This window comes from Aulostomus chinensis, chromosome 22, assembly GCF_037954235.1.
Source record: "Aulostomus chinensis isolate RoL2024-O1b breed Wild chromosome 22, RoL_Achi_v1.0, whole genome shotgun sequence".
Lineage (NCBI taxonomy): Eukaryota > Metazoa > Chordata > Actinopteri > Syngnathiformes > Aulostomidae > Aulostomus > Aulostomus chinensis.
The window spans coordinates 22,800,697-22,818,545 of NC_141341.1; the positions used below are offsets into that span (position 1 = coordinate 22,800,697).

Below are 17,849 nucleotides of genomic sequence, written 5' to 3' on the forward strand. Positions count from 1 at the left end.
TTAGATACGATCCCGTATAGAACCGGTTCCAACTGTTGAGGAAACTTATCGGTATACTGGTATTTTCCTAAAGAAACACAGTCTCCATGTTAGACACATTCTCATATATTTACAAAGACTTTGATCTTCTCATTAAGTGAGAAAACACAGAAGCCAAAGGGTTTATTTGAGGCCCCGGCATCCATCAGTGGCTGAACACACACTTACCACACATAATGTGGCTGGACATCACGCTAACACAATGTGACGAAGATGATGACACTTTGATCCCAGGCTTACTTCTGTAAGACACAAGGGTATACGATCTATTTGCCACAGATAGTTTGTGCTGATTCTAAATTCACAACTACATAGTTCAGATACTTTATGAGTAAACCATGACATTTGGCTCTGTCAGGCTACACTGAACATCTTATCAGGACTCCTCATACTCAACGAGACCAAAGACCACGAGTGAAATGAGTCCAGTCTCACCAAGCTTTACTTTGTTGATAGGACATATTTACAAGACATTAAAATAACAAAAGCAGCTTTTTTTTTCACTCCAGCTTTTAAACTTTGTTGGTCAAACTTGATAAAATAATTTAAGAGGGAAAAAAAAGTCAATAGACACTTGAAGCAACTTTTATGAGAAGCAAAATGCTCATAGAAAAGTATCAATTAAGGGCTTGGTAAGTAGCATGGTGGTGACTGAGGTGTTGCAGGTTCGATCCTTGCCTCCCCCAAACATACTTTTTTTTTTTTTTTTTTTAAATCAAGGAAAAATAATTGCACAGAATCTGTCCCTTCTCCAAAAGTAATTTTCTAAAGGCAAATGGACTCCCTTAGCGAAAGATTCTCTGGCATGTAATAAGATATTCTGGATAAGCCTGTGTATCGTTGAAGATGACAAACAAGGATGGCTTGGTAATGTTGTCCGTCACACTGTCATATCTGAGGGGGAGATCGCTGCTGTTCTTCAGTGGGGCCGTCTTCATCGCACTGCAGCCTTTAGTAAAGTCTCCTGTCAAGACCTTTGAGACAAAAACAAACTTGTGTCCATTTCCATTTGGAGGCGAGTACTGATCACTGAGAGACAATGCAGAATTGACCGCAAAGTACACGCCCTGACCATAGATGGTGGCTGTGAAGGGAAAACAGGATATCATAGTTTGATATTCCAGGCAAGAATAATAGAATACAAGTCAAATATGAAAAGCACGACAAATATCTACCATTCTTTCCACAGAAACTTCGGTTGAATCCATGAATGCAGATCTCTTTGACACTTGTCTCACTGGTGCCGTGGTAGAGGGTCCGTTCAATTTCGGGATATTCAGAATTTTGCAGAATGCTCGCCTTCTTCAGCTTGTACTGATTGTGCAGCAATTGATTAGTTAACTTCTCCACCTGGAAAAAAAATATATTTATAATACGACACATAGACTAAATGATTTGCTGCTAATTCTTCAAGTGTCACCTGTATGATTCTGATCTTGCTGTGATATCCTTGTATGGTCTCATAGAATTTCTTCACCACGTTCTGAAATTCATCAGATTCCTCTATGAGTTTCGTTGCTTCGGGCAGGTTTGACAGCAGGGAGTATTCCTCCTCTGTTAATCAAAGGTTTAGATAAAACACAGAGACATTGGTGATACAAGGCATCATACTTGATAAATCCAGGGTTTTATCCTTTGAGAAACTAAACACTTCCTTTTGCTCCATGAGGACAGGGGGCATGTAACAATGACACGGTGACACAATAATGGCGTCTGTGCTGTACTAATTCATACATTTGACTCATTTGAATGCGTTTAACTACATTTTGTAATTTTTTTTCCAGGCATCGAACACACTCAAGCATCATTCTCCACAACACGTAACATCTTACAATGTCTTTACCTGGTACATCCTCTGCCAAATCTCCTAAACCAAGGAACTTCCTGGAGATTTTGACAGATTTCCCTGAAATTATGCTGTATTCTTCCATGTTCTCAAAGTTGATAATGTGAGGCTGACTGTTTAGTAAAATATCCACTTTTTTCAGCTTCATTCTCCAGGCATTTTCTAAGAACACTGTAGCATCAGGTGAATAAGACACTGTGTCTGAGGAGGCTGGGTCGTGGTGTACCCACTGAATGGTCTTCAGAATGTCCCGGTCTGATGCACAATTGGAGATTTTCTCCAGCAGCAGCTTCACATCATGCACTGCTCCGGCCACATAGTCCTTGAAGCCAGAAATAGCAATTAAGGTGCCCTGAATCTGAATCTCAACAGCATGCTTTCTCTTGATCACCTCCAGACACGTTTTGTGGTACTCTGTCAAGTTCTTCTTGCTTCTCCATTCCAGTTTTTCCTCCACTTGCTTCTGGTTGACCTTCTTGGTGAAAGCTATTTCCACTCGACTCAAGTCATTGCTATGCCCTGCAAACGCAACTATCTGGACTGTGTTGGCTGCCCCGATGGCATCCTGTAAGGACTTCACCCGGGGGTCCTTGTCTGTGCCACTGAAAGAAGCTTCATTTTGGATCATTTTCTTGGACAATTCTAAAGCTTTTTGTAGCTGTTCCTCCTCATTCTGCACAGACCAATGGCTTGACTCCATAGAGTACTGGATGGCAAGAGACATTTGGGCTTCTTCATCCAGAATGCTGGACAGGCTTTCTTCAGTCAGCATTGGTGAGCCACTCACAGCTAAAGGCTGCGTATCATCAACTATCCCATCAGTTTCCTGGTCTGACAAGCGGATCTGTGTCTCTGCTGTGTATAAGTCCACATCATCAAAGTCATCTAAAGGGTCAATACTGGATGCATTCTCAGGTCTTCTTTCTATTACTGAGACAATTTCTTTCGCTTCCTGTAAAAGTCCTGCAAAATCAATAATTTAGTTAAAAGCTGATACCAAAATATAAAGGATAGTGAAGAAAGAAGAACATATACCACCTCCTAGGAAAGCTCCATTTTGATCCATAAACATCGCATCTGATTCATGATCCTGTACAGAACCATCCAAAGATACTTCATTGAAGTTTTGTTGGGACATAGTCAGCCATGCAGCTTCAAAGATGTCCTGAAATTCATATACATCGGTCTTTTTAGATGCAGGAAACCATAACCATTAACATTTTCAGATTCTGAATTAATACCATATTAATTATATAGATATATGTGAGACACCCGGATTGTGTGACTAACTTTTCCCCACGAGTTTACTTCTAATATTCTTGTCTCAAATGCACCCTATCGTTTTGTGCTCTGATAGCACTATGAAGCAGTGGCTAGTCAGAGCCAGCCACATTTATTTAGCTTGAAGCTAATTGCACCCCATAGCCACTAACTACAAACAACCTCCCCAAAAGTGTCTGTTTGCAAACTCTAAAGTGCACCGTCTGGTATAATCCATGACTACTTCATCCACCCTCATGCTCAGTAATACAGAAAAAACTTGATTTCAGCTAAATTCAAATGAACTGTAACGCATTGAACTTGGAACAGTGTCGAACAAGCCCAAGTGTGAGAGTTGGTTCAACTGAATACACCAGCTGGTGACGCTTGGGGCTACTGTGAATGAGTCCTAAACCAGACGGGTTATTTCGGTAAGCGTTGGTTCTCAAACAAATTGAAGTGATAACTGAAATTACAGCTGGATTGTACCAAATGATGAGCTTTAGAATTCGTCAAGAGGGAAAAGCACCTTTGTGAGTAAGAGGGAAAAACATCTTTGTGAGCTCAGTTCATCTATTTTGGAGTAATTGAAAGGTAAAAAAAATACTTTTTGGGGGAGGTATCTCTTTAAAAGGGAGCACTTTTGTTTGTGTTTTTTTTTCTAAAGGGGAAATGGAGCATTGTATTCTACATTGTGGTGATTGGGAGGTCAGCCTCTAGTTTTACTGTGTGCTTTTGAAAAGGACAAAAGATGGTTAAGATGGAATGAAAGCATGTTAAAGGCCCAAATAAGTCACAAAGGGGATTTAACCACATTCTGAGTAAGGTTGCATTAGTAGATCCAAAGACACTGAAGCAAAGAACAACTTGTCTTTAATCCAAAATGACATTACCTGGTGTGCTAGAGGTGTCCAAGGTGCATACTTTAGGCTGATGTAGACCTGAAACTTTGTCTCCATCAGCTTCAGGAAGCTCTTGCACTCCTCCTCACAGAGAAACCGGGCTACTCCAGGAACATTTACCGTGATGGTTTTGCTGCTGATAGAATCAGCCACACCTTGCCAAACCTCCGCAGCCATCTGGCAAGCTGCAGCGTAGCCATGGATCTACCAGAAAAAAACAAAAAATAAAAATCTGATATAACGGCAACAGAAATGGGTGGATCACCAAAGCACCTCTGTTTACAGTGCGATGAGGCTGGAGCACTTCACCTTTAACCCACAGACATCTTCCGCTTCTAATGGGAAAATGGAGACTTGATCCATGTCAGCCAGCAGCTGATGGCAGTGGATCTGGATGTACTTCAGAATGCCTGGCTCCATAGAGATGACAGTCTCCCTTTCCATAGGTGTGGAGAGAAATTCCAGGATGGCAGTTTGCTTTTCACTCTCCATCCCTTTCAGAGTCAACACATCAATCGTCCCTTCTTGTTCTGACACAGTCACAGAGGAGCACCCTAGAGCTCGACAGAACTCAGACCACTCCCTGCAATATAGCATGCACTCATATTCCTTGGGCACTGGTATGCTAATGTGCAACACTTGGGATTTCAAAAATCTACACACCTCGTTAGCCAAGCTCTGGGTCAGTGATGTCACCACCACATTACAGTCTGATACAGTATACGAACACGGTGACCCACTTATACTCATGGTTCCCAGTAGCTGGTCTTTTACATCTTTGCTTGAAAGGAACTGTGCTTTTTCTGGCTCAGTGGTGAAACGAGCCTCAGCTACATTGGCAAAAATGTCCAAGATAGTGTGTTTTGTTTGCTCCAAACTTTGTCTTTCAGGTCCAGAAACATGCACACCATCATCATTGATTTGGACAGTCACATTTGGGTGAGCTTTTTCAATGTCCTGTAGATGGGTGCTAGATTTAAACAAAGCAAGCTTTACTGGGTCAGTGATGGCAATATGGCTTGATAGTGAAACTGTGTCTTTTGTTTGATTGTCCATGACTTCATCCACCATTTCAAGGGGAGGAAGATCCTCCAAGGCCATCTGAGCGCTGGTCTGCAGTTGAATGTCACACGGTTCCTCTGAGTTTCTCTCAGTCATATCTTCACTCTCGGTTTCAGAGAGTTGTAATGTGCTCTCTGTAGGTTGAAGAAAGCTGAAGTATGGCTTCACAATGAGGTCAGCACCACCCAATTTGTGTGGGCGATCCAGGACCAGGCCAACAGCTGTTACAACAAAGATAATGTGTTTATTAAGAAAACTGTCATGGAGTCAAAAAAGAGTGTTAAGAAGGTAAAACAGAGCAACTTACATTGATAGCTGACAAAGGAAACCTTAGCAGTGCCCTCTGAAAGCATGGTGACCTCCTTCACCTTCTGATTGTGCCTGGTGTCGAAGTACAGAGAGAGCAGATCCGGAGAGGTGCCTGGATTCAGGTTCTCCAGTAAAACAGAGTCCGTTTGCAGAATCTGTTCCAGAGTTACCTGGGCCCCATCGAGTGCCCGTTGAGAGATTTTTGCATTGAGGGTTTGAAAATCTGGTAAACAAAGGGAATAATAAAATGTAACAACATGCCACCACGGAAAATGAACACACTGACAACAGAAAAAGACTGGAAAAAGAAAAGCAAAAGAAAGGGGGCTTCCCTCTGTGACAGTTGATAACAACTCGTGATGCACCTTGCCAGTTTTCAGCGCAACCAACCTGACCAGTAACATATATACCTGACATATACAGTATATATACATATATGTGCACGCACACACACACACACACACACACACCTTGACCTTTTCCACATTTTGTCATGCCATGACCACAAACATAGATATATTTTATTGGAGTTTTATGTTATGTCAAAATTGACTGTGGGGGGCTGAATACTTCTGCACCCCACACTTTTCCGTTTTTTTTTAAATTTTTTAAATATTAAAATCATGTATAATTTTTCTTTGTTCTTCAAAATTGTGTGCCACTTTGTGTTGGTCTTCGATATAAAATTCCAAAAAAAATATATTTATGTTTGTGGTGGTACAATGAAAAAATGTGGAAAAGTTCAAGGGGTATGAACGCTTTTGGAAGCCACTTCCTATCCACTGAACTGAATGCTTCTCAACAGAGTCTGAGAAAGCCGGTATTGAGACCGGCAAACATCCAGAAACGCTTCAGATTTGCCAGCGAGCACAACCACTGGACTGTGGATGACTGGAGGAAGGACCTTTGAACGGATGAGTCCAAGTTTGAACTTCTGTCAGCATTGTTGTGTTTATGTCCTCAGAAAATCTGGAGAACGTTTTGATGCTGGATGTAAAGCACTCATTGAAACAGGATGGAGATGGTAGAGGAACTCGTCATTTATTCATTATTATTTTATCTACTGATTAATTACTGTTTTTTTTATGCACTGATCAGGAGGAGCTCTCCAAATCTCATTGTCTACCTGTTAAGAAATAACAATCAAGGCTTTCTATTTCAAATAGATTTTGGTTAATTGTGAATTGAAAAAAAAAAAGAGGTGGAAATCTGTTTTATTTTCAAAGCATTCAGATGACTTGATGAGGAGAAATGACAGGCTTTTGACAGGACAAGAAATCTCCACCAAATCTCGTTAATGAGAGACGTAATTTCAATAAGTTTGAGCACAACCGCATCCCACATGCATCAATTTGGTCCCATTCAACTGTATGTGAAAATTAATTGATTTTACTTAATTTGGAGGAACAATGTGATAGGACACTGCGACAGAATGGCTCCAGCCCCCCCCCCCCCCACCTCCACCCCTGCAACCCTTAACGGATAAGCGGCATGGAAAATGGATGGATGTAATAGGACAATGTCACATATTTTCTAATTGTTCATATTAAATCATGTGACCACACCCAGAAGCTCTAGAATGCTCTCTTTTAAGTCTATTAAATCGCTAAAAATGTAAGTATTGTTAAATATTGAGGACAGTGGTTAACAAAAGCTGAACCACAAGAAACACATTCTCGATGTATGCTGTTTCTTGTGAATTAACAAACACAAATATATGTTCTGTTCAACAGCAATTGGAACGTCACGTTTCTACTCAAACATTTTCCCTGGAGAGTTTACAAATACAGTTTGTAGTTCTGCTGTTTATGTCCCACAATATTTGCAGTTGCTATGTTACTGCATGCACGTTTATAAGAACTATCGTCCCTCTGATTTTTACCTCACATCATCAAATAAACAACAAACACTGACAGAGCAAACAGTAAGTAAATCTGCTGGTTACTCACATCTCTTAGTTTCTCAGCCAAATCACTTGGGCCCTCACAGGTCTAATTTAGGGCTGCAGCTACCGTCTCTTTTAGTAATCCAGTAATCTATCGATTATTCTGGCGATTCATCGAGTAATCAGATAACAAGTATTGCGCCTTCTGCAATTATTTTGATTACGTTAATTTGCTTTATTTAAGAGCAATAGTACTATACATAAGAGAAAATAAGACAAGTCTCTAAAATGGAGTATTAAATGCTAATGTAAAAGTACTAAATAAAGTAAGTAAACCTTGACTGTACTTTTACTGATTTTACTTTCTACTGAAGTAAAAACTGTCCTACAGAGGATTGGTTCGCCAACATGCCACCTTTTCCCCCTCTTATGAGGTTGCGTGTCTCTATTTAGCCATCAAAAAACACCAGCAAGAGAACCATTAAAGTACAACAAAAGTCATAAAAATGTGCATTTAAAAAAAAAAAAAAAGAAGGAATAATTACATGCAAGATTTGTGGTTAATTGTAATTAGTTTTTTTTACATGGTGGTCTTAATGCTTTTACTTCAGTAAAGGATATGAGTTCTTTTTCCATCACAACCGCTCAGTGATCAGTCTTTCAGTGACTCGCTGTGGCTCAGTAAATAGTGTTTTATTTATGGCGACCTCCCACATTAAAACAACCGCACCACGACATGATTTTCTAATTTTGGAGATGTGTGCACCTTTCTCGCTCTGTCTAGACAGTAACTCTTTATTTGCACAACTCTCGTCAGACTTGTGTCTGTTGTTTCTAGTAAAATAATCAAACTCACACGATCTTTCGCAGCTCTAGGCTTCCCTTCTAGACACGACCCTCTCTGCCTTTCTGTCAAACTGATGACAGCAGACGATGTTAAACTGCAGTGTTTCACACACAGAAACTTTATTTGTGTGAACACTCAGGTATGGTTTGTGACTAATCCTGGCATTTTCATTTTTCTTTAATCAGTCTGAGAGGATGGTGGCATCTGCGATTGATTAGTAATCAGTCTGCCCTCCTCTCCTCCCTCAGCTTTTTGTTTGCTCTGAGAAGGTCTGACAGTTTCTGACAGAGACACAGACACTCCTGTTTAATGTAAAGGCCTCCTTATATCGTTGTTATATCTTATAAGTACACCTGGTTAGGGGCAGCACGTGGTGCAGTGGTTGGCACTGTTGCCTCACAGCAAGAAGGTTCCAGGTTGGAGCTCTAGCTCAAGTATGGAGATGTCATTCACCATCACAGTTGTTTCAACTGTATTAATGAACTCCGTCATTGACAACAAGTCTCCTCCACATGCAGCTTTCTGCTGTGAAAACTAAATGGCGGGTGAATCTATACATGGAAAACAAAAATAAACGCGCTGGGTTTTGGGCCGACTTTATAAAGCATCCTGCCGATAAAGAAAGTCAACAGATCAAACACAGACAGAGTGAGAGAAGCACACTGACCTGTGTGTGTACTGCATGTGCATGTATGTAAGAACTGCACTGAATCAGAGAGGAGAGACAATGCAGCTGTGTGACAATAAATTACATCAAAACTTCAACTTAAGCTTATCAAAGCTCTGGTCTTGAATAATTAAGCTGTTTAATACCGAATTTTAGTGCCCAACTCTATGCGCAAAACAAAGTAGAGTTCAGATTGAAATGAGGCTTACCTGGAGGAATTTTAGTAATCAAATTACTCAAGGAATCATTTCAGCCCTCGTCTAATTTAACTGTATCGTTCTTTCTTCCATTCAATCCACATATCTAAATGTCCTCCCATTCTGATTGCATCATTACCTTTTGAGAAGGGCTGGCTGAACTCAATGACGATGAGATCTCTTCCTGGTGAGGGATACAGCGTGTAGTCTGCTAGGTTCACCCCGATCATTGTCTCCACATACAGCTCAATCATCTCAGTGCAAGTATTGGGTTTGACCCCTCGGAGTAGCAGTCTGCATGGGTCCTTTGCAGCAGGCTTTCTCACACTCAGCTCAACATTAAATAGAACATGGTTCCTTTTTGACAGAACTTGGGCTGCAGCTAACAGACACAAAAGGCAGAAAAAGCACATTTTTTAAGAGAAATTACAGCAGTGCTACCATTCCATGTCCACAAAAAGTACTTTCTCTGTCAAAATCAGCAAAATGTGTATACCTATATTTGAATTAGAGGAATCAAGTTATGTGCAGTCCATGTGTACAGTCAAGTGTGTGTGGCCTGAAATACCGACAGTATATAAATGAAGTTCATTTTTTGATCTTGCTCTCAGAGGCCGTATGTTCTCAGTTTTCAATCTGAACACAGTGTAGAGAGAGTCAAAGAGACAAGAAGGGGTCTGCAGTGGTCCTTCGGGTGAACACACTTACTGTCTTTCATCTCTGGCTTGATGCCAACCCCATTAACAGCTATGGTGGCTGACTGAGTGGAAAAGTTTACATGTGTCTGCACAGCCACTAGAGTGGGGTCTTCTCCTATGTCGACTCCAGTTCAAATAGTTCAGGATCAGGATAAGGGTTTTTGGTTGTCCTGAGGTACTCCTCCTCATCTTCTCTTACAGAAACAGCCATGACTAATCCAGACCTCTACTGGATGGCTGGCGGCCAGTTACTTAGCTTAGCTGCACTGAACACAAGCTGTGGGGCAGAGGAGAAATCGATCCCAAAAGTCAACAAATTCATTTTTCTTCAAGACTGTCTTTGCCTTATGAAACTAGAGTTGTTCCTGACATTCACTGTGAAAAGAACTTGAATATTAAGAGATGTTGCTATTTTAAAGTCAAATACGTGGCCGGGAACACTTTCCTGACCAGGTACATACATTAAAGCCTAAACATTGGTCAACAAAAACGATATGTTGACGAACAGAAGAGCGACTGCTGTTGCTGATCATGGCCGATTTTTAAGAGAGGATGGGAGGGATTTCTTTTGGACAAAGACCCTGATAAGGAATAATAACACTGAGGAGGAATTTTAGGTGACACAGTTTTGATTTGATTTGTCAGTTAAATTATCAATATCAGGGCCTGACTACTACGGGATTTGTGGCACTGAAGCCAAGGAGTACAAACTTCAGATAAACAATAAATTGGCTGATATTCTTTATGAGTATATAAAAAAAAAAATAGTATGAACTGTATATCAACATATAAATATGAATATAAAATATGTACTAACGTGAATAGAAAATATCTATGAATTAAACAGAGAATATATGGATAAACAACTTGCAATGAGCCACTGAATATGATTTAAATACTTGTTACAAAGATATGTGCTGGAGGAAGAACGTTTTATTATTTAACAATAAATAAATTGCAATTTCCAAACTAACAACAGCGCAGCAACGCCTGCACTAATAAAAGTGATAATATATAAGCCAATATTGGCCAGCCAATGAATCAGATGGGCTTCCATCAATATGATTCTCATTGCATATCATTGTCATTCAACTTGATCTACATTATTCTAAATTTTCAGAGTTATGTACAGTAGCACGTGTATTAGATCACTGCACAGCATTTAGCCATGAAATCGATATCATATCTTGAGGTCCATGCCAATGAACGCTTATCCATACACTGAAAATACATCTTACACTATTACAGTTTAAGTTGCCACTCACCTTCTACCTCTTCAAACACCAGCAAGGCCCGGTCACCCGTTTTCTCCAAGGACAGGAGCGGACCGCCCCCCGATCTCTGCTTATTCTCAAAATACAAAGCCAGCGACTCCTCATCCACCTCCTCGGGCACTGCCAGCACCTCCACCGACCTCTCGTCCAGGCTTTCAACTGGCATCCTGAAAAACTGAGCCGGGTAGAGAGGATTGTGGTTCAAACAAGCCTGAAATATTGCTCCACACATTGTGACGAAGAAACCTCTCTCCTCTGTGTCTGATGTTTGGATGTCTCAGTGTCAATGCTCTCGATCTAAAGGTTCAATTGTTAGTATTTTCCTATTTCTACAGTTCTCTATGTAGCCCCACCTCTAACACGTATTTCCAAATCCTCATGATGAAGCAAATTTTAGCTTTGATGTTTGCTCATTATATAGCTTTTTTCTACGCTAGACTAATAATTACAACAGTTGAATTACATTATACTTATTATTCCGTTTAATAAATTTGATGCAAAATGATTTTTGGATAGTTTCATTTACAGATGGCGAGACAACGAAAGAGACGAAACGGTCATCCCAACTTTTTCTGACTGCGCACTTCATGGACATTTCTATGCCGATGTTAAACTTAAAAGTTTAGGGGTGAAACGTCATGCTTGTATTATCATGACGTCATTTTGGAGGTTTTCATCTGTTCCTCGGTCTTTTTAATGCGTAGTTTACCCGTAAGATGCTACAAGGCTAATGTCCGGGGGTTCCCTCATACTCCACACAAATGAAAGTGAAAGCATATTCTATTCGTAGCTGTGAATTCAAGGCTTTTCACAATTCTTCCGCGAAGGATTCAGATGTTGTTGTTGTTTTTTTTAAACATTACTAACCTTTGCTTTTACGATGACATTTGCTCCTAAAATCGTTCTGCCCAAGCAGGTTGAACTCGATACTGGGGACTTCCTCGTTGAGTGCTTCTTTTTTTTTTTTCTTCTTCTTCTTCTTTTTGGTTTTACAGCGGTTGGCAACCCACCAGATGGAGCATTACCGCCCTCTTCTGTCCCATCGCGGAACACCATCTTTCCCTACTTCTAACCCCTACACCTAAATCCTAAACATAATCCCTAAACCTAAATCCTATCATACAGTCCTGTACCCTTCAAATAAGCTAATAGAACCCTAACACTCTCCCTATCCTCCATCCCCAGAACTCCCTCCAGACTGATCTCACCCTTCCCCATGTTCCTCCACCTGTCCCTCATCACCCTCCTCTCCACCTCATACCTGCCACACCTCAGGAGTACGTGCTCTACTGACTCTTCCTCACCACAGCCCTCACACAGCCCTGTGTCGTGCTTCCCTAACACCTTCAAAGTCCCGTTCAGCCCACAGTGTCCCAGCCTCAGCCTCACCTTCACTACTTCCTCCCTCCTCTGCCCACCTCCACCCCTACACCCTCTAGCCCGCACACTCCTCTGAACCCTCTAAAAGTGCCTACCCTTCTTCTCTCTGTCCCACCTTCCCTGCCACATGCCCATCACCCTCTCCCTCACTATCACCTTCACCTCAGCCCTACTCACCCTCACATTCATCTCCACCGTCCTCTTCACCAACGCCCCCTTTGCCAACTCATCTGCCTCCTCGTTCCCCTCCACCCCCACATGTGCTGGCACCCATAAAAACCTAACCTGACCCCCCCGCTGAACTATCCTAATGACTGCCTGAAGAACCTGGTACAAAATATCCTGACGGCAACCCGTGTGACATGACCTAGTGCTAGTTAGGACTGCTGCTGAATCTGAGCAGACCACCACCCTCCCCACTTGTGTACACTCCACCCACCTCAGTGCCACCAGCACCGCTCGTTGAGTGCTGACAGAGTGAACAACTTCTTCAACCGCTTCTTCCCCCTCTTCTTGTTTTGTGATAGCAAACTACTTTTAACTGCATTACTGCCACCTTCTGGATTGGAGTGTGAAACAGAACAAACACTACACCAGGGGTCACCAAGCTTTTTGAAGCTGAGAGCTACTTCTTTAGTACCAATTAATGCGAAGGGCTACCAGTTCGACACACACACACATATATATAGTATAAATACAAAATTTGTTATTATATATAAACCCGTTTTATATATACATAAATCTGGGACAGGACTATTATCATTTTCAAATTCACTCTAATGCAAGTGTGACTAAACAATAAAAACCCCCAAAAAATTAGATACAGCTCACTGGTTAGTGGCGCTATGGTGAGCTAGTGTTAGAACAGGCCTGCAGGCTGCACTACACTATTTCACTAAATTCTCCCAATAATCCTTTTGCTCCCTAAACATCTGAAACTGCCTGTCTGCCTCTCTTGCTGATACCCAGTGTAATGTAATGAAAAATATGTATATGAAATGTAAAAATACATGCTCCCCTGTTTCCTGTGACCCACATTTCCCACAGTTATAGATTTGTAATGTGCTGTTCAGGCCCGTGTTTTCAGACCTCATCCTTGATATACTGTCTTCTCCTCTACTTCTCTTCCTTTTTCCTCGTTTCTCCTATTTTCTTTTAAATACTGTAAAGGATCAGCCCTCGCTTCCCCGATCCTTCTACCTTCGCTTGACATTTCTTTTTCCATTTCTTGTTTTGCCAGTATGTCTTTTTTTCCTTTCCTGGAGACACTGGAATCCCACCCATCAGCAGTGGGTGCTGCTCTTGCCGAGGGTGCGGCTGTGGCAGGGCAACAAGGCACCACATCCACAATCCAAAATTCATCTAATAGGATCAGCATATTCAAAGCAGTTCTCCACTTTCCTCTCAAACATTTCAAAATGTACAATATCTTTTTACAGTTTCCAACTATTCCTTCAAAGGGTGCTTTCTAGGTTAATTTCCTTGTTGAACCATAGCCCCAGATGTGTAAAGCACTCCACAGTTTCTAAGTTTTGCCCGTATAATTTAAGATTGATTTGATCATTTATTTTTCTTTCTGTAAAAAGAACTGCCTTTGCAACTAAAAATCCAAAACCCCAGTCCAGTGCCATTGACTTATCTATTGCTATAATTTCCCAGTCCGTCTTTTTCTTCTTCTTGTGTTGATTTGATTGGTGAATAAAGGGCCACTATCCCTTCAACAATGGGAGGTGTCTGCAATGAGATCTTGCATTGAGTTTGTTTTTCCTTTTCCTTTCTCAAAAGAGGACCAGGTCTATTCTAATCAGATCTTGCTGGTCCACCAGCATCATGTCCTTATAATCCTTCTTGTTTGGCGCTTGTTCACAGTCGCACTGAACCAGCAGTGTTATGGTTCTACGGAGCAGAACTGGTTCTGGCTGATGTTACTACCTCCTGCACTTCCTTCCAGAAGTTGAACTCCACTAGGGGAGATGGTACATCCAAGAGGGCTGTCTGTTGTCCTGTCTCTTGCTCTCTGTCTGGATCGCTTAGGGTTTTGTAAAAGAAGTGATCCACCTCTTCCTTGGAGCAGTCAAGCTCCGCTGCGCTTCTGCTCTAACAGCCGCTTTGTGAAGCCAAAGAGATCGGCTAAGAAGCAGGTTTGCTTCCTGGCTCTCTCACTCCCACACCTCCTGTCTTACAGCTGTACGCAGGGTTGTGAGCTTCTTCCTGATGGTGTGTCGGAGAGGAGGCTTCTCCTCCTCAGCTGCTACCTTTAACTGCCTCGTCAGCATCCGCAGCTCTTTCCACAGCTGATGGATCTCAGCCGCCCTATGACTCTTGGTGTAGCTGGACTTGCTGGTCTTGGGCTCCTCCACACCAAACCTCTCAGCTGTGAAGCTTACAATGATGGTGGTCAGGTTTCAGAGTTGTTCTTCTACATCTCCCTTTTGCTGTTGCGATGATGATTCCAGATGCATCGTCAACAAACTGTCACAGCCTGTGCTGCTTAGCAGGAGGCCACCTCATCCGATGTCGCTGGACTACTTCTCGCAGAACTTACCACAGATACATCCGCTTATCATAATTGATCGTCCATTTTCCAAGGTCATCAGCAATGAGAAAAACACAAGAGAAAGTGATGACACACATTAAAAGATTTACATCCGCTTTTAAAACTTTTTTTTAATTTTCTGTATGACGATGCTGCACAACTGACTCCACTTATTCCTTCAGTGTGTTACTGCAAAGAAAAGAGAGGCACAAAACAGGAAAAAAAAACATCTTAATGGAATCGGAATGTTCTCACTTCCACTTAAATCAATCCAGGTAATGTGAGCAGGTGCGTGCAGTTACCGGAAGTGATGCAGCCACCACCCAAATGTCATTGGATGTGCACAAACACACCGGGCACATAAATATGCAGGAACGCAGTTCCGGTAAAATATTCACGGCCGGAACGGAGTTCCGTTAAAAAAAGGAGGAGAAGGGAGCTGTCAAAATCCCATATTAAATAAAGAAAACGACGTCTGAAGGCGGTTTCACTCTGAACGCGGCAGACGCGGCGCGCTGCGCGGGGTGGGGCGCTACCGAGTTGCTGGGCTTGGTTTGCGCTCATGTGACGTCACAGCGCGCCCACATACACAATGAATGGACTTCCCCCGCGCAGCCTGCGTCTTGCGTGTTCAGTGTAAAACCGCCTTGACACGGAGTCGTGCCCATGAGCGAATCTCCGCATGCGAGGAGTTTCTGATTGGCTGACAGACGGACACGTGGGTCACGTTACCAGCATTGTTAGTTTTGATTGGTTAAAACCACACGCGTTCTGCTTTCACGGAGGGAAAAAAAGAGAAAGAAAACAAAACAGAGGGCAAAATCAAAGAACCAGGCTTCTGGCTATCTGCCTTGGCACAATGCAACATAAAATAAGTGACATGTTTAAGAGAAAATGTGACAGAGTTGAAAAATAACTCATAAGAATAACTTATAAGTGAACATAAAATTATAGTTAAATTTTATACTTTTTTTGGAAGATTATTGGAAGCATATTTCCTAAAATTTTCCAGGACTGGAGATTCTCATTCTCAACTTTCCAGTTGAGGAAAGATCATTCAGAAAATACAAAACCATCTCAAATCCCAAGCCTATGGTATGAAATTAAATGTGGCTTTGAGAAAAATTCGTTTGGTTTTTTAATACTTTTATTTTTAAATTTCCTGTAATATCCATTTTTCGACGACTGACCAACAAGGCTTCAGATAAATTTAAGTAAAAATTAATGTTCACTTTAATGTGAAACAGATGTTGCAGTGAATGACCCAGTCATTGGCAAAGGTATAAAAAAGACTTTTTCATGAATCATTTTCTGTTACCTGGATTTTTAAAATAAATTTTAATTTTTAATTTATTAATGCTATTTATTGATTAACGGTCCTCATTCATTAATTTACTTTACTAAGTTATTCAATGACATGCAGTGAGATAAGGAATAGAAAATATTGAATCATTAACTCTAAATCACTAAAAATATACTTAAAAATTGACCTACAAAACTTATAAATTTGAACTTTGATTTAATGTTCATGTATAAGTTATTTTGATGTGTGAACAGATGTTTTGGAGAATGAAACCTTAGTCACTGACAGAGGTATTAGAAGGATTTTGAAAAACATGTCCTCGTGTCTAGATTTTACAATTAATGCAGAATATTTAATTTATTAATTCTACACTCTTTGCTTCTGCAATGGTTCTCATTCATCCATTTACTGTGCTTTGTTATTCTATAAAAAGCAGTGCAATGAGGAATAAATGATATTGAATAATTAACTCGAAATTCCTTAAAAAAAACTCTATATAAAATATTTATTTGTATATATTTTTTGTTTGTGTAAACTTCTGACTTGGGGAAAAACAGAATTTTCATTTAATTTCCAGATTCATATTTGTTTAAACATATACTTCCTGCCATGTTTCTGGCCCCGCCCACTGGAGGTAAGCCCCGCCCAAACCACCGGATGCTGCTGGGGATTCTTGATACCGATTGGCTATGACATTAGTTGTTTGTCTATGAACTCAGCTGCTACATATAAGCTCGGGAAGTGTCCTACTTCTCTGCTTCAACCTCGGTTGAACAGGATTGAGAGAGACAGAGACATTCTTTGCTATTTCTTCCTGTCCTCACCACCAAACCTTTTCTGAACAAGGTAAGTGGCTAACAAATTGACAAGCTTGTGCGAATCTTGGATCTCGTCCAGTGTATAGAGCTCCCTAAATGTTGTGTGAAGAATTATTAGCATAATGAAGCCATTCAAAGTATTTTTGGAGAGAAATATATATTTATTGTCTCTCCTACCAGCAAACAAGGAGACATATACCCAGAGACACCTGCTAAAGTCTCTTAGCTGTCGGTTAGCTTAGCACTGTGAATGCCAGTGCTGTTGTCGCGCCTTCAACAACAGTGGAAAAACAGCTTCTTCTTAAACGATTTATTTTTTGCATTTATTAGGATTCCATTTTAGCGTCGTGTTCATGCATTTTATCATCAGACACAATGAGAGCTGTTTTACTGTGTGATTGGCCGAGCACCTTCAAACTAAAAAAGCGCCCAGGAAAGCAAAACTTTTATCCATTTCAAGAGGCTGAAAAGATTTAAGAAATATATATATATATATATATATATATATATATATATATATATATATATATATATATATATATATATATATATATATATATATATATATATTCGAACTCTTCTCCAACAACAGAGGCACCGACTGGTTTTGGAACAACTTCCATTGTGCTAACTCCAGCGCTAACGCTAACCTGCGCTAAGCTAACTAGCTAGTCTCTGCAGTTCCAGCTTCCTAAAGCGCTCACGGAGGGAGAAGCGCTTCTCTCTTGTTGGCTGGCAGCGGGAGGACAGATGTGAACTTCTGTAGAGTTCAATAATGGACAACACTGCTTGACTTCGTCTATCAACGGAGTCCATAACAGAGAAG

The 17,849-nt window shown here is 41.0% G+C and overlaps 1 protein-coding gene across 4 annotated transcripts; it reads right to left on the reverse strand.

Moving 5' to 3' along the window:
- Positions 1–23: 23 nt before the first annotated feature.
- On the reverse strand, positions 24–12,069 carry parp10 (poly(ADP-ribose) polymerase family member 10). 4 transcript variants are annotated; one of them, XR_015111337.1, is made up of 12 exons: positions 11,854–12,066; positions 10,978–11,161; positions 9,154–9,396; positions 5,417–5,641; positions 4,357–5,330; positions 4,039–4,251; positions 2,924–3,050; positions 1,883–2,848; positions 1,460–1,593; positions 1,215–1,389; positions 208–1,123; positions 24–67 (listed from the first exon to the last, which is right to left on the reverse strand). XR_015111337.1 is itself a non-coding variant. In XM_086194111.1 (11 exons), the coding sequence occupies exons 1-11, from the start codon at positions 12,040–12,042 to the stop codon at positions 825–827; spliced, it is 3,729 nt and encodes a 1,242-aa protein (XP_086050237.1). In that variant the 5' UTR covers positions 12,043–12,066; the 3' UTR covers positions 149–824. The 4 variants fall into 4 exon arrangements, 3 of the variants coding, with proteins under 3 accessions (XP_086050237.1, XP_086050239.1, XP_086050238.1); XM_086194111.1 differs by lacking the exon at positions 24–67 and having other exon boundaries at positions 149–1,123; XM_086194112.1 differs by lacking the exon at positions 24–67 and having other exon boundaries at positions 843–1,013; positions 11,854–12,069.
- Between the last annotated feature and the right edge of the window lie 5,780 nt (positions 12,070–17,849).